This window comes from Lactuca serriola, chromosome 9, assembly GCF_051521515.1.
Source record: "Lactuca serriola cultivar US96UC23 chromosome 9, Lser_US96UC23_V15, whole genome shotgun sequence".
NCBI lineage: Eukaryota > Viridiplantae > Streptophyta > Magnoliopsida > Asterales > Asteraceae > Lactuca > Lactuca serriola.
This window is the reverse complement of record NC_136416.1, coordinates 58,380,414-58,396,965: the sequence shown is the minus strand read 5'-3', so window position 1 is coordinate 58,396,965 and position 16,552 is coordinate 58,380,414. Positions and strand designations below refer to the sequence as shown.

General features: G+C 33.4%; 3 protein-coding genes across 7 annotated transcripts; 2 read left to right on the top strand and 1 right to left on the bottom strand.

Annotated features, from left to right (window-relative positions):
• Nucleotides 1-4,389: 4,389 nt before the first annotated feature.
• LOC145073322 (cationic amino acid transporter 6, chloroplastic-like) lies at nt 4,390-9,391 on the top strand. The gene is made up of 5 exons (XM_079019870.1): nt 4,390-4,822; nt 4,912-5,134; nt 5,234-5,582; nt 6,569-6,803; nt 8,545-9,391. Exons 1-5 carry the CDS (start codon nt 4,405-4,407, stop codon nt 9,117-9,119), a joined length of 1,800 nt encoding a protein of 599 aa, XP_078875996.1. The 5' UTR covers nt 4,390-4,404; the 3' UTR covers nt 9,120-9,391.
• Nucleotides 9,392-11,017: 1,626 nt separating this feature from the next.
• On the bottom strand, nt 11,018-14,518 carry MUS81 (Restriction endonuclease, type II-like superfamily protein). 2 transcript variants are annotated; one of them, XM_079021055.1, is made up of 14 exons: nt 14,052-14,518; nt 13,810-13,889; nt 13,651-13,729; nt 13,493-13,579; nt 13,304-13,432; nt 12,952-13,186; nt 12,582-12,839; nt 12,354-12,499; nt 12,209-12,266; nt 11,978-12,136; nt 11,807-11,886; nt 11,488-11,725; nt 11,292-11,378; nt 11,018-11,176 (listed from the first exon to the last, which is right to left on the bottom strand). In XM_079021055.1, the coding sequence occupies exons 1-14, from the start codon at nt 14,222-14,224 to the stop codon at nt 11,072-11,074; spliced, it is 1,914 nt and encodes a 637-aa protein (XP_078877181.1). In that variant the 5' UTR covers nt 14,225-14,518; the 3' UTR covers nt 11,018-11,071. The 2 variants fall into 2 exon arrangements, with proteins under 2 accessions (XP_078877181.1, XP_078877182.1); XM_079021056.1 differs by having other exon boundaries at nt 12,588-12,839; nt 14,052-14,512.
• Nucleotides 14,519-14,982: 464 nt separating this feature from the next.
• Nucleotides 14,983-16,091, top strand: LOC145076823 (Ribosomal S17 family protein). Of its 4 annotated transcripts, none has more exons than XM_079022623.1 (2): nt 14,983-15,138; nt 15,470-16,091. In XM_079022623.1, the coding sequence occupies exon 2, from the start codon at nt 15,483-15,485 to the stop codon at nt 15,921-15,923; it is 441 nt and encodes a 146-aa protein (XP_078878749.1). In that variant the 5' UTR covers nt 14,983-15,138; nt 15,470-15,482; the 3' UTR covers nt 15,924-16,091. The 4 variants fall into 4 exon arrangements, with proteins under 4 accessions (XP_078878749.1, XP_078878751.1, XP_078878752.1 ...); XM_079022625.1 differs by having other exon boundaries at nt 15,030-15,138; nt 15,473-16,091; XM_079022626.1 differs by having other exon boundaries at nt 15,046-15,138; nt 15,447-16,091.
• Nucleotides 16,092-16,552: the final 461 nt, after the last annotated feature.

Genomic DNA, 16,552 nt, shown 5'->3' with positions numbered 1-16,552 from the left:
ATCGGAAGCGAATATCGACTCATCATGGAACGAACCATGTCCAACAATGTTCGATTACGCCTCTTAGCCACACCATTAAGTTGTGGTGTCCTAGGAGGTGTCAATTGTGAAACAATTCCACATTCCTTAAGATAGTCGTGGAACTCGATACTAAGATACTCACCACCACTATCAGATATGAGCATCTTGATCTTCCTGACCAATTGATTCTCGACTTCATGTTTGAACTCTTTGAACTTTTCAAAAGTTTCTGACTTATGCTTGATTAAGTAGATATATCTATATCTGCTACAATCATCGATAAAAGTCACATATTATTGATTTGTATCCCTTGTGGTGGATCTAAAGGGCCCACACACATCGGTGTGTATGAGATCCAACAAGCCCTCACCTCTTTCACACATACCAGTGAAAGGTGATTTAGTCATCTTTCCAAGCAAACAAGATTCACATGCCAAGTAGTTAATATCGGCGATTTCCAGGTGATTTCTAGGTGGGATATCGGTTATCGGTACTTCTAAAAATAGTGGTGTTAAATATCGGTCAAAAATATCAGACCGCAAAAATTGATGATATTTACCGATATTTCCAAGTGATGTCCAGGTGGGATATCGGTTAAGTATTTTTACTTGCTTTTTTTAGTGCTAATTCATGGCCTTAAGTCTTATGGTCTTAACTCAATTGAACCTGCTATTATGTTGATTACTTAATTGTTAGTTTTAGGTCATATACTCATGTTTTCAGTATTAACCGATCGTATTGTTATGTTAATTGTAAAATGCTTAAGTGTTAACTTGCTAGTTTCTATAGGTTTGATCATGTTGATGTGTTAAGTACTTAATTCTTAAATGATGATGATGATATTAGAGTTGATTTGGAATATCTAGATAAAATAATTAGATGCCTTGGTTGATGTGGACTTGGAGGAAGATTCCATGGCTTACGTAAAATTATGTTTCAAACATTGAAAGTTTTGAGTTTTGACTTTTTATATTACTTTTATATATGTTTTATGTTATATATATATATATATATATATATATATATATATATATATATATATATATATATATATATATATATATATATATTTATTAATTATGCATGATATAAAAATACTGATATCTCACCGATATCCCACCGTGATAACCTATATCTCAAATATCGGCCCTTGACCGATATTTGATTTTGGACCGCTATAATTGCCTAGGTCGCATGTATCATCCGACCTAAGGTCAAATGATTCCAACACTCCATCCTTTTGGAGTTGGGTAATATGTTTCTTGTTGACATGTCCAAGACGACAATGCCGCAAGCATGCTTTATCTAAACCATTCTACGAATCAATGTGCAACACACTATTTCCTAAATTGTCTACAACCATTACAGTTTCATATACACCATCACAAGGCAATGCTTCAAAATAAAATACACCATTATAATAAGCATTAATAGAACCAATTTCATTATTAAATGAATATCTAAAGCCTTGTTTGTACAAACCATGAAAAGAAATAATATTCCTCATTATTTCTGACGAGTAGCAACAATTATTCAAGCCTAAACATAATCCACTACTAAGCTTTAAAGAAAAAACACTGATCTTGGTAACAGGTGACCATCCCATATTGCCCATTATCAGGTTCATCTTCCCAAGCTCCACATCCCTACTTTCTCTTAGTCCCTGCAAGTCAGAGAAAATGTGAAAACCACATCTTGTATCAAGGACCCAAGAATTAGAATGTGATGAATTTTTAGACAAAATAGTGTAAATACCTGTCAAGGAAGGCTTGATCTTGCCATCGTTGATGTCCGACAAGTACTTGGGGCAGCTTCTCTTCCAATGCCCCTTGTCTTGGCAGTAGAAACATGTTGCCTCTTTTGGATCTGAGGCAGGGGGAGCATAACCGGATTTTGCTTTAGGTCCACTAGATAAAGACCCATCATGAGACTTTCCCTTCCAGCTTTGCTTAGATGGAGCTTTCCTCTTTTCCCCTTTTCTTGTCCAATATCCAGGATTGGAGCTGCAGCAGGAGTGGATTCGAAACCTTTTCCTTTCAATCCACTTTCAGTAGTTCTCAACAAGCCTTGAAGCTTACTAAAGGTGACCTCCTCTTTGCTCAAATGATAATTCATTTTGAACTAATCATAGAAAGGAGGTAATGAGTGCAAGACTATGTCAATAGCCAGCTCCTCATCAAAGTTCACATTCAACTTGAGTAGACGATCCACATATCTTTGCATACATTACAGGTGGGTCGTGACAAACTCTTCGTTCTCCATCTTTGTGGTAATGAGTGACCTGATTATCTCATACCTTTCTTGACGTGCACTTTGATGGTACTTCTCCATCAAGTCTTGGCACATCTCGTAAGGCCAATAGTCCTCATAGAACTGGTGCAACTCAGGAGTCATAATGGCTACCATAATGCAGGACACCTTAGTAACATCCTTGCATTGGGCCCTATACTCAACCATTTCTTCCGGAGTAGTTTTGGTTTTGTCTATCTCGTTCAACTGCTTGTCGAGGACGTATTCCTTGTCCTCGTAACGCAAGGCCATACGGATGTTGCGGATCCAATCATTGAAATTGGAACCATCGAATGTGACCCTTGCGCAAATGTTCAAGAGCGAGAAAGAGTTAGCAGAGTTGTTGTTGTTTGAGGAGCCAGAAGCGTTGTTTGAGGTCGAAATCTACAAAAGAAGAAAGACAAGATTTGATTAGATAAGGAATCCTTAATATAACACCTAAAATGAAATATTAAGGCTAGGACCCAACACAATAATTCACAATTCAGAAGAGGGATGTCGTAATCCAATTGTAAATTATTTGAAGGTAGGTAAATGACGATTTACCAGTTCCACCATGAAAACGAAATTTTAAGTGAATTAGGTTTTAAATGAAATGAAATTCCTAGATTCATTGAACTATTCAATGTCATGTTTAATCTCGATTATGCCCTTCAATGTCATGTTTAATCTCGATTATGCCCTTCAAGTTTTAAATGAAATGAAGATCGAGTATTTTTCTTACTAAAGTGAGTTTGTCTATAGAAATAATGTTCATAAAATATTTAAGGTCAACTATATAAACAATTAGACTCAGGGCCGGTCCAAACGTATATCGGGCTCGGGGCGAAAAGAAAAAAAGGATCCCTTAAAGACAAATATAATAAAGATTCAAAAATATATCATTTATTCTTCACTATAGACTAGTTCAATTAGCAATAACAAACAAACTAAATTGTTTATCTTTTGAGTTAGATTGAGTTTGAACCAATTTCAGACCCTAAAAATCATTTAGGTAATAATTTTTTTATATATATACACTACATAGCCTACAAATTTTGGGCCCCCCGGAGACGTGGGCCCTGAACGGTCGCCCGGGTTGCTCACCGTTTGGACCGGCCCTGATTAGACCTTAACAAGGAAAGTATATTTCCATGTTTCCTATATTAATTCAGTTGAGGACATTATACTAAAAATAAAGCACTCATAATATAACTTACCTATAACTTACCACTTTAAGTTCTAACTAATTAAATCCATCAAATAAAAATGATGCACTACTAATTAGTCTGTAGCTTTCCAGATTAAGTTCTAACTAATTAAGTCCATTAAAAAAAACGATACGCTAATAGATCTACATGCAAAGTCGACTATGAACATCGAAAACTTATAAAAAAATCTCAAAGTGTAGAGAAACAACTTTATAATTTGTTCAACCAAGTGAAATTTCCGAATTTGCCACTGACTTAAATGTAGAGCACATATAATTTTGAACATTAAAGTGTCATTGCATCCGATCCTTTTTATAGAAAGTTTTTGCTTTCTTTTCACTTGTAAATCTCCTTGCTATCTACACCGATGACTTCTTTTCAGGAATCAAGCAAACAAGGGTCTTAGGCTCTTAGCTTCCATAGCAAGACTTTGACTATATATTAACATAGTTCCATCCACAAATAATGATTTTCCCTTATTAGGAAATGAAAAGACGTTTTTAATTTTCATGTAATAGACTTATCAAGAAAGAAAGAATATATTTACAAGATGTTTTCACTCTAACAACAAGAATTAAATTAATTTTGAATACTTTTATTTACAATTGACCTATAAATTCTTTCAGTATATGTCAAATCACAAGTCACAGTTAGTTTCTTGGTTGATTCCATGAAGGGAATACTAGTGGAGTGTATATATCATAATATCAACATATGATAAAGGTGAACCTTTTAGAAATGATGAAAAAAGTGTAATGCTTATCTAAAACAAAAACATTGGGACCCATTTGACAGAAGTTGATTTTATAGGGACCCTAAATGAAAAGTTCATCAGCCGTTTGCTTTTCCGTCAAATGGCACAATCCACTGTTGTGTTGTCCCTATAAAATCCCCTTTCTTCGCCATGAATTACACACACAGAGAGTGTGTGAAAAAGGTGATGGACAGCCATGGTTCCTCTTTCTCGAGCTTTAACTCCTACTTCCATGCTCTTTCCGACGTCCCTAGCCGCTTCATCCGCCGCGCTGGATGTGTCTCCACCACCTTCGAGGAAACCAGCCGAATCCGCTCCCGATCCGGTGCTGATATGCGGAAGAACCTCCGTTGGTACGATCTCATCTGCTTCGGCATTGGAGGTATGGTAGGCGCCGGAGTTTTTGTCACTAGTGGTACCGCTAGCCACGACAAGGCTGGTCCCGCCGTTATATTATCGTACGCCATTGCAGGCCTCTGCGCACTGCTCTCCGCCTTCTGTTACACCGAGTTCGCCGTTCACATGCCGGTTGCCGGCGGTGCATTCAGCTACATCCGCGTCACTTTTGGTTTGTTCTCTCTCATTTAGCTCTTAGGTAGAAGAACATCAAACTCATATTCACGTGATTTGAATGTATTTGCGTTTTTTATGTTTCAGGCGAGTTTACCGCGTTTTTGGTTGGAGCTAATCTGGTAATGGATTACGTTTTATCAAACGCTGCGGCAGCGAGAAGTTTCACTACCTATCTCGGAACAGCCATTGGTGTTTCTGCAGAATCGAAATGGAGAATAACCGTTTCCTCTCTTCCAAAAGGTTTCAATCAGATCGACATCATCGCCGTCCTCATCATCTTAATTCTCACTGTCATAATCTGTTACAGGTTCTCCTTCATAATTTTCAAATCAAATGTCAACAATATGAAATCGATTTTGATTTTCAAATTGTTCTGATTTCAAGTTCGTTTGAATTGCTATCACAGCACGAGAGAAAGCTCTGTATTGAACATGATTTTGACAGCGGTTCACATTCTGTTCATAATATTTGTGATCATGATGGGGTTTTGGAAAGGAGACACGAAGAACTTCACGGAGGCATCGGATCCGAACCATCCGAGCGGGTTCTTTCCCTTCGGAGCTCCAGGGGTGTTCAATGGAGCTGCTCTGGTTTACGTCAGCTACATAGGATACGACGCCGTGTCGACGCTGGCGGAGGAGGTTAAAAATCCGATTACCGATATCCCTATTGGGGTTTCAGGCTCCGTTATCCTCGTTACCATTCTCTACTGTTTGATGGCCGCTTCAATGTCCATGCTCCTTCCCTACGATCTGGTATGTGTCCTTTTCAATTTTAAAATATATAATATTTCCTAAAGTGAAAATCTTCATTTGAGCATGATTTGACGATAATACCCTTGGATTTGGATTTCTTGTGTATGATGTTTTCCTCTCTTGGATTATCCCATTGCATGGCAGACATAATTGCAGTAATAAAATATTTTGTTAACTATAAACTGATAATCAACTTTAAGAATTAGATATAAGATCTTCTGTTAAAAAAGTAGCATAAGATTTTATCATAGAATAAATCTTATTGTATTATTATAAGTTAATAACCCAAACTTTACTTTTTAGATTTTGAATATCAAATCAAGGTAAATCTTTCTTTATTATTTTTGAATCAAACCTAGCATATCAATATCATAAATATAACAACTATTGATTTTTTTTTTCTTCCAAGATAATCATATATCTATCTGTTATATCACTTTTTATCTTGGTATGCTTCAAAAGTATTTTAACATTTGCCTCTTTCGCTTTAAAAAAAATGCATAGAGATTTGTTTTGATATCTATTTTGATAAATTCTTTGTCTAATACACAAATGCAAATTAAAGACTGCAAATATATAAATTTACTTTTTTCTTTATATATATAGGTAAATTTGTTAAGAAAAAATTTAAATGTAAATTACATATTTACTTTGTTTTCTACACATTTACTTACATATAGCCGTAACTTTATAACTCTATATGCATTTTTTAATTTGATTAAAGCAAATAACTTAGTTAAAAGCTAAGTTTTGTAGATAAGGCCCTTTCCAAAAATGTTTTTTGAAAAGGACTTTTGTCTCAACTGGTTGCCAAAAAGTACACTTGTCTCATGTCAACTAATTTCTGTTTCCTGGTCTGTTTGACTTCTTGACTAGTACATTTTGCAATAACAATGGTACCTTTGATAAGTGTACTTTTATTATGCTCCATCAAAATCTTTCTTCCCATTTTCATTAAGTAACTGAAATTTCTTTACTTTTTACAGATAAATCCAGAATCACCATTCACAGGGGCATTTATGGAAAATTCAAACGGATTTAACTGGGTTTCCAATGTCATTGGAGTTGGGGCCAGTTTTGGGATACTAACATCGTTGTTGGTTGCAATGTTGGGCCAAGCTCGTTACATTTGTGTCATAGGAAGATCTGGTGTGGTCCCAATTTGGTTTGCTAAGGTTCATTCTAAAACGTCAACGCCAGTCAACGCTTCGGTATTTTTAGGTAACTTTTTTACCCAAATTACAACAATGAACAATGTCATTACTTTTTTTTTAAAAAGAATTAATATGGCTTTTAGTTCGTTTAGAAGCTGTATTAAGCGCGATGAATAAAAAAAAGATCATTTTTTGGATTTTAGTATTTGTAGAGGTAACCAACTATGAAAGTTGTAGCATGTTTTACCTTTACAAATATTAAAATGTAAAATGTTAGCTTTTTGGATAAATTCAAAATAATTGTGGACTATAATTGAGACTATTCCTTTAATAAATTAGATATGATGATATCATATAAAGATGTTAAAAGTATCTTTTTTTTCCAATCACATATAATCGATTTTATTAGTTATTTTAAAGAAAGTATCTTTTTGTTGTGAAAATAAAGAATTGAAAGGATGCTTGTCCTATCCCGTTCAAAAAAGTAGTTTACTTTACAAATTAGAAAAGAAATATGTTAAAACGTAATATGTCTTTCGACACTTCGGGCTTAATCAAGTGCACAACGAAAAGTGAATTTTTCATTCTTTACATAAAGAAATCGTTGTTTAGAAGTATCAAATTGTCTTAATTGTTTAAGAAGGTATCACTTTAAACTACGAATATGATAAAAATATAAAAATATAAATATTCAATAAAATAATATTTTTAGAAAGTTAGGCCGTTTGGGAAATTGGTCCCATATGAACCGTTTTGGTTGGGGAGCATATGGTCTTGTTCATACCAAGTTTTATGAAGTATATGGAATATAAAATAAAAGGCTTTGGAATTCTGTGATCCAATCTCCATAATATATTCCACAATTGTCTTACATATATAAAAAGTGGTTATATATAAGATAAATATATGCATTTTTCAAATTTATATCCCATTTAATTAAAATATTTAGTATACTTAGTACACTAAGAGTACTATTATGGTACATTTGTACTCTAATAAAAAAATTCTATTATTATATGTTCTTGAGACATAGTTAAACATAGCCAGATAATACACCAAACAATAGACAACAAGTGTGATTTATAATACACTTAATCTTGTTTAAATCACATAATATAAAATATTCAAGAAGTCACATTCCATACGCATCTATGATACTTTTGTGATGTTATAGATAATAAAACATTAAAGATTATGATTTTGTATATGATTGGTGACTATCTATGTTATTTCTATTAACTAACATGCAAATGGGTATAAGAATCTTGAAAAAGAAATGTAATATTAATTGGAAGAATACTCGATACATAATTAGTTACTAAAGCATATGCTCTCAAAACTAAACTCATGAAGACTTTCCCTCAAGAATCATGTTCTAAAGTTTGGTATTTTCTTTGAAAATCTATGTGATCCCCAAAATCCTATCTTATCATATCTCCATCATGTGGGTCTTGTGAATTCCTTCTTTTACAACCACTAAATTAGATCCATTCTTTTAATGTCTTCAAAATTTTGACTTTTACTCTTCCCTGAACTAGTTAACTTTCCTTGGACAACTTCTTGATGTACTTGTCCTAAATCTTTTGTGAATTTTAAGATTTTGTTTGTCTTCCCATAGGTTTAGATAATCCTTGATTCCTTTTTGACAAAACTACAAAAATGGTCCCTATGGTATGCAATTTTCTTTTGTTTTGGTCCGAACCTAGACTTTTTTTGACTTCATGGCCCTTTTGAGCAAATTCGGTTGTCTTCTTTTTTATATAATTTTCTAGAATTCTTGACTAAATAGTATATATTTTGACTTTTAGGGATTTTGACTGCGGCGATAGCGTTATTCACCGAGCTACACGTCCTCCTCAACCTTGTCTCCATCGGAACACTTTTTGTCTTCTTAATGGTCTCAAATGCAGTTATTTACAGACGCTACGTCTCATTGGGGACCACAATCCCATGGCCCACACTGTCGTTCTTGTTAAGCTTTTCATTCACTTCCATCATGTTCACTCTGCTATGGTGGTTCGCACCGCCCGGGAAACCTAAAGGGTTTATGCTCGGTGCATGTTCTATAATTGGAGTTGGATTAATACAGTTGTTTAGTTACATGGTCCCACAAGCAAGAAAGCCTGATTTTTGGGGGGTCCCGCTTATGCCATGGATACCATGTGTGTCGATATTTCTCAACATATTTCTGTTGGGAAATATTGACACAGCTTCTTATATTCGGTTTGGATTTTTTTCAGCGGTTGTGGTGCTTGTATATGTTCTATATAGTGTTCATGCTAGCTTTGATGGTGAGGAAGATGGAATTGTTTGTCAAAAAAATGTTGAAATGGTGAAGGAATCAATTGACATAGAGGATCAAACTCTAAAAATCCAAAGTTGACCTTTGACTTTTTTTTTTAATTATTATTTTGTTGATAGAGAGCTATGAGGGGTAAGAATAGAATTAAAGTTGGTCAAGTTGTATAGTGGGTTGCATTGATCCCTTTATTGTGTGTTATGTAGTCCATCAACTTTTGAAGATGGTTCACATGACAAAAAGGGAACAATTTTTAGGTAATTGTTTTTGGTCAAAACATGACTACCCCTCAAAGTCAACTCTTTTTTGTGGCTCAATTTCACAAAAGTTCAATGATTAAAGGACTCATTTGATTATCGCTCAATGTAAAACCTTTCATTTAAAGATTCGTATCTAGATTACACTTTCTGAAAACATGCTTTGGATTATAACTGTTAACTAAAAAGACTCGTATATATCCAGATTACAAAACTTGATTTGTAGACCTCATCTCACTTCATAAAACTTCCCCTTATTATTATTTTTTTTTTATAATTTTTATTGGTCATGAAGACGAGGACAAGATCGTTTGTTTGTCATGCTAATTCCACATCACTTAATCACTCAAAATCACTAATTTTGTCTCTAAATTCTGGCCAGTCACAATGATTCATGTTGCTGAAATTTTATTGTTCCAAAATATTTTCTTTACCTTGTATTAGATCGTACCTTTTGTTTTCTTCTCATCGCCAATCAAATTGGATTATATTTTTTTGTTTTTTCTACATATTATGAATCATATCATTATTAACCATAATATATTTTATTTTGAATTATATCATTTTTAATTACATTAAGTTAGCTCTGATGTATTAAATTATCAACGAAATAAAATGGTGAGTAGAAATAAAGTCACCAAATAGAAAGTTGTCATGTGTCCTCCTAGAGTCAGGGAGAGTGAGAATGGGCATATGGAGTTTTATTTACGAAAATGGCATAATGTTTTTTGTTTTATTTTCAGTATTTTGATTTAATTAAATCACAATCCATTTAATAAACCAATATATGTTACGAAGTGAATTTTGAGAGTCAATATCACATTCAAATCAAATCCGATTTGGACAAGATATCGTTGTGACATTCTCCTCAAGATGAAAGCAACCGCATCGTAAGTTCTATCTTTTACCAAGAGAACCTACCCAATAAGTTTCTTATATTCTAAGTGAATGCACTTTTTGTCCATAACTATTACATCTTTGATTAGTTAAAGTTGTTCCACAAATTTAAAGTGCCACAAAAGGATATTTCACAAAAAGTTTGCCAAACCTCTTTTGGGTTTTCTACCAAGTTATTGATCAGAAAATCTGATGGTTGTCATGACCAATCAAGACTTGAAAAGAAAAAACACATGATAAAGCAATATAAAGACATTGGGGACTAGAAAATGATGTTTTGATAAAAGCTTTACGATTTACAATCATATATTGATATTAATAAAAAACAATTGCAAATTAGAACGTTTACCCCTTACGTATACAAAACACAAAATAAAAGCAGATGTTAGCCGGTTTTTTTTTCTTTTGTTTATACAGCTAAGCATGCATATAAAGCAGAAAAGTAAAACACATATGTGGTGATCAATTCGTATAGAAAAGGAAAAAGATATTGAAAGCTTTTCATGAGATAATGAAAGATGACATAATTGTAGATATTTAATTATTTCTTAAACCTATCAATTTTAGAAAGGTTAATAATTAGGTCGTTTTCACCAACAAAAATATGTGAATATATTATATACTGTGTGTTGCAACCATTATAGTTGAGTAAAGTTTCAAGGTAACTAAATAAAAAATAAATAATTATACTAAAAACGAGTATTTTCCTTTTAATTCTTGTAAAGATAATGGTATTTTTTTTTAAAAAAAATTTGTAAATATTTTATAGCAGAAAGTCTAATTTTCTCACTTTCTTTATTAGTTCCTTTGTAGTATTACATTAGTAAAAAAAATAAAACACCCATAAATTTTCATTTCTTTTCGCTTTCACATTACATCTAATCAACCACCCCAAATAAATTGGAAAATGTTCCTACTAGCAACTCCATTGATGACATTGTTACTCTGCTTCTTGAGAAGCTCCTCTTGTGCACACGTGTCACCATCCTAACAACCCAATATCATTAAAACACAAGTCAAAATTCTTCCTTATTTATTTATTTTTCTTTATGCCGTTATTTTCTCTTATATTTATACAAAATGATTAAAAAAAAAAACTTACAAGATGCGAGTAGGCACGAGCAAGTGATGAAACCGTTGGGTATAAATCAAGCACAGCAATGGCAACATCCTCAGTCACCTGTGGAGCCTGCAAACTTTGTTAATTAATTAACTAAAAAAAAATAATGTAGCAAAATTTAAAAAAAAAAAAAAAAAAAAAAAAAAAAGTGCATCAAAAAATGATATTATATTTATACCTGCATGAGCTGGGTGGCGAAAACATCACTAACTGTCATCTTATCCAACTCTTGACACCTCTCAATAAACTGATCAAACGGAGGGCAAATTGGGAAATCTACATGTTCCCCCTCATTGCCAAGAGATTTGTAATATTGTGTTATTGATTGTGTAAGATAACCGTATTTTCTTAGTGTATCTCCCAACCCACTTGTTCTCTGTACATCAAACCCCTCTAAAATTTCGGTTGTCAAACATCTACAAATATTATTCACACAAAAAGAAATCATTATAAATTAAAGATAATAATATTTTATAAAAAAGAAAAAATGTACTTACGCTGTTTTAATACTTTCAGCACTTTCCAAAGCATTCGGATCACCTTCTACTAGGTATATCAACCTTTTGAGCCCACACCTCTTCATGAAAAAAGAAAATAATAATTTAGAAATAATTTATTAAATAAACAGCTTCAAATAAAAAAAAAAAAAAAATAGTAAGAAACATCACCATGATCCGAACTTTCTGCTCTTTGTAACGATTATCTCTAATGGAAGATCTTAAATCATCAACATTTTTTCTTTCAACAATAAAATCAAGAACATATTCACTACCAATATGTTTATGTCTAGCTATCCAAATTCCATCTCCCACAGGTAATCGCCTCACCTATAAAAAAAATAATTAATATATTAATAAGAGACTGTTTGATAGTTGTTGATTGGGTTAAATCTAATTTACCTCTATAGGTATCTTAAAATGGAGTCGGATATTCTCAAGAAGCTTTCTAGACCTTGACCTGAAAATTAGTTAGTTTGAAAACTATTTTGCATGATAAAAAAACATTAAAAAAAATGTTTGAAATAATTAAAGTAAACTGACTCACTCCTTGGTGAATTTTTCCCGATCATCTAATATTAAAACCACTTCATATACATCCTCGAATCGGTCCCCAAGTGTCAAAGGTGGCATTGATAGAACATTTGATTTAGCTTCTAGAACATTCCTACTTCTCTTCCTCACATTCTCGTCCTATAACAAACATTAAAAAGAACAACAAAAATATTATTATGAATTCAAAAGATTCAAGATTTTGAAAAAAAGTTAGGTCAACATTTACAGATGATGAACAAGGTTTGATTGAAGTCGGGAGTTGTGTGGTTTCTTTATGAGTGAAAGAATTTGATGACGGATGATGATGTTTGACTTTTGGAACATTTTGAGAAGTCAAAGGTGAACTGTAGACTTCGACTTCACGAAGACAACATAAAACAGATAGCCAAAGTGAAGAAGGCTCTTCATTTGGTGACTTTTTTGAGACCTCAGAAAAAGCACGGATTACTTGTTCTTTTGAGTATCCCATTCTCACAAGCTGTAGAAATTAATAAACATTACATTTTTTTAAACCATAGTACTACAACCTCAAAGGGTCATCAAAGAAAAGAAAGTGTGTGTTTGCTCATGAGGAAAACAAGACACTCTACCTTATCAACAGTATCTGGAGGAATCTCAACTGGTTTTTTCTGCAAACTTGAAGAAACATGCCTAGATGCCACGTCATCAACCAACTCAGCATCAATGCACACTGAATCTTTCAGATTTTTTTGGGTTAAATCTGAAGTTTTATCCAAAGTAGCAAGATCATCTGTAGAATCAACTAATCCAGATCTCAACATACAATCACGTGCAGCTTCTTTTCCTTGCTCAGTCAGCATGTATCTAAAATACAAAAGGTTCCAAAACTACAGATGTTCAGTTCAACTTATCATGATATTTTTTTTTATATATGAATATGAGAAGGATAAATAAAAATATTAAAAGCCAAAATGTAGTTACTTTGCAGGATTACTTGATTTTACAGCCAACCCTTTATCTATCAACTTTTTCATGCAATTCCATCCACTATACCAATCCCTGCCTGAGCTAACTCCAAACTGGCCTGCTTTCCCCTTACCTATTTCAGGCCTGTAATTATATAAGAACAAGACAGACACCATTAAAAGGGGTAGAAATGTAAATACATACATTATAGGTGAGCGAGACAATCCACTTGCTTCAGCAGCATCAATTAGCTCTTGTTTTCGCATAAAATTACTTCCATTAGATGTTCCCCTAGCATCAAAGTGATGTTATTAAGCCAATGTTCCACAAAAAAGTAAGAAGGGAAGAGAGATCGTGTTTACCTGTAAAGAGTGATCAATAAAGCATAAGCTGCGGAGTTCTTTTGAGGCACATATTGCTTGTTTCCCTTTTTTCTTTTCCCTATAATGTTGAATACATAGAGATTATAGAAAATGAAAACAAGAGCTAACTGCAAGGTAACAAAAGAAAGTGTGAATTACCACTTTCTATTATCTCTTCATCCTCAGCTTCATCAACAAAGAAACCTTTCATGATTCTCAAGATCCAATTTCCAACACCTCTGACACAATTAAAAAAGAAGTTGCTTGACATCATTCAGAGTCAAATTACCCTATAATTTTCTACAACAGTGGAGTAGTACAAGATAAACGCAATTATTCGGAGAAAACTTCAGATTCACAACAAATACATAAAAGCTTATATGGTGAAAAGTGATCGTTACTTGACATTGGAGAAGTCCTTTAGGGTTTTGATTGGGGTCTTGGAACTGCACACCTTCAAGCAGGCCTTCGATATCGTCTTAACGTTATTCTCCGATAAATCCACCATTTCCTTTTGTTTTTTCAACATGAACTCCACGAGCTCCGCATTTTCGGGACACACTACTCGATCCATCCTTTATCGATTTAGGGTTTTGAAATGGGGATTTTCAAATAGAGAATCTAAAGCAAAATTTGATCCATGCTTGAGAAGAACACACGTGAGATTGAATATTTTCGGGGAAGTCTATGACTCGGAGGTGAAATCATCCTGATTCTTTATGGATTTCGGTGGGCATACATGGTAGAATGAACTTGGAGATGGTGAAGAACTTGCTCCCGCTAATTTTGAAATTCTGATTTGAAGCGAAGTAAGTGTATTATTTTTTGCAGTTTTAACCCTTCGTTTTACCTAAAGTTGTCATAATGTGACGTTTCCAAACAAAGTATGTCTCGATTGGAACTTTTTTTACTAGACCCAAGGGTTTTTAAACAATAACTATCCGAACATATTTCATCCGATTTAAAAAAAAAAAAAAAAAAAAAAAGCATTCAATGTGTTAAGTTTTTTTATATTTTTTAACACTATCTAAAATTTTAAGACTACAAATATTAGCTAACTCACTCTCTAAGACTTTATTGGTTATAATTCTTTATGTTAAAAAGTTTCAGAAAAATAAAAGTTTGAACATATTAAAAAATTAATATAGTGATTGTTTTAACGGTTAGATGAAAATAAATTGAGTTTTTCTTTAAGATGAAAATTTTTAAATTAGAATTTTAGAAAATAATAAGAATTTAATATTTAAAAAATAATATAGTAAATTTTAAAAATGGGTTTTTGTAGTTTTGGCCTTATTTCAACTAATATTGTTTTACAAGGGCAGAAACAGCATTTTTTCGAGCACCCTTAAATTACAACTTTGCCCCTCCTCTGTTTATTAAGATAATGTGTAGGGTTTTGGTTTTCATTAACACACACCCAGATACCCTATTTGCCACCAGAGAGGGGGAGTTCGCCGCCGTTCGTCACCGGAACAACCGCCACAGGTATGTAACTCATCCGTCATTACCCGCCATATAATTCAGCTCTCCCAATATTGCTACTCACATTCGACTTTCTAGTTTCGTACAAGAAGTTGATTACCTCTAATCCTATAGTATAGTTAGCTGTGATCTGTTGCGATGCTTCGAAATGGTAGGTTAGGGGTCGACATTTAACATTATATAATTAATCGAATAATTGTTACGTGATGAATGATAATGCCCTGTAGATTTCTTTTCTTCCAGATACAATTAAAATGCATCACCAAAAGCTGAAAAGCATAAAGATTATTAGCTGTTATTGATAGTTTCAGATTCATTGATCATATTGATTTAGAAGGAGCTGAAAGATGGGTCGTGTTCGTACGAAAACCGTGAAGAAATCATCTAGGGTAGTGATCGAGAGGTATTACGGGAAGATGACTCTGGATTTCCATACAAACAAGAAGATTTTGGAGGAAGTTGCAATCATCCCTTCGAAGCGTCTGAGGAATAAGATTGCAGGTTTTTCAACTCACCTCATGAAGCGCATCCAAAAGGGACCAGTGAGGGGTATATCATTGAAGCTCCAGGAGGAAGAAAGGGAACGCCGTATGGACTTTGTGCCTGATGAATCTGCCATTAAAACCGATCTGATTGAGGTTGATAAGGAGACGATTGATATGCTGGTTGCCCTTGGGATGGGTGACCTTCCTGGGGTTGTGAAGGCGACAGTTGAGCCTCAGGCGGTGCCGGCTGCCCTTGGTTTCGGTAGGGGTGGTGGAGGTGGTGGTTTTGCTAGGAGGTATTGAGAAGTGAGAAGAATTGTTTGGTGACCTTTTTTTTTCATAGAATAATTTGGTTACTTGACTATTTTTAGTGTTTTTTTGTTTTGATTTACGTTTTTTATTTTTGAGATGTAGAAGAATTATTGATTAGTAAATTTGGATTAGTAGAATCTGCCTGGAGATTTCGTTTTACTTGGAGTTTTTTTTTTTGCTTGTTTAAATTGTTTTGTAGAATATTGTAATTACTCAAATTGTAAGTTGGATTTGAGTTTGTTGTTTGCCTCTGAGGTTTATGTGTATGTTGGTGTATACATCCATGATTGGATGTTATGAATTCTTTATTGATCACTAAAACTGAAAATGACTTTTCATTTTTTTTATATATATAAACGAAAAGATATTAGTTATACGTATGGCGGCAGTAAACGAACCAAACAAATACGAACAAAGACTTGTTCATGTTTGTTCATTTAAGTTAGTCGAACAAATGAACAAACACAAATAGATAAACAAATTAATTTTGTTGTTCATATTTGTTCGTTTGACAAATTATTTTGTTCATATTCTTTTGTTTATGTTTGTGAATAAACGAAAAAAGATAAACAATCACAAATAAACATACACGAATATATAATATAGTAATGTAATAAAAA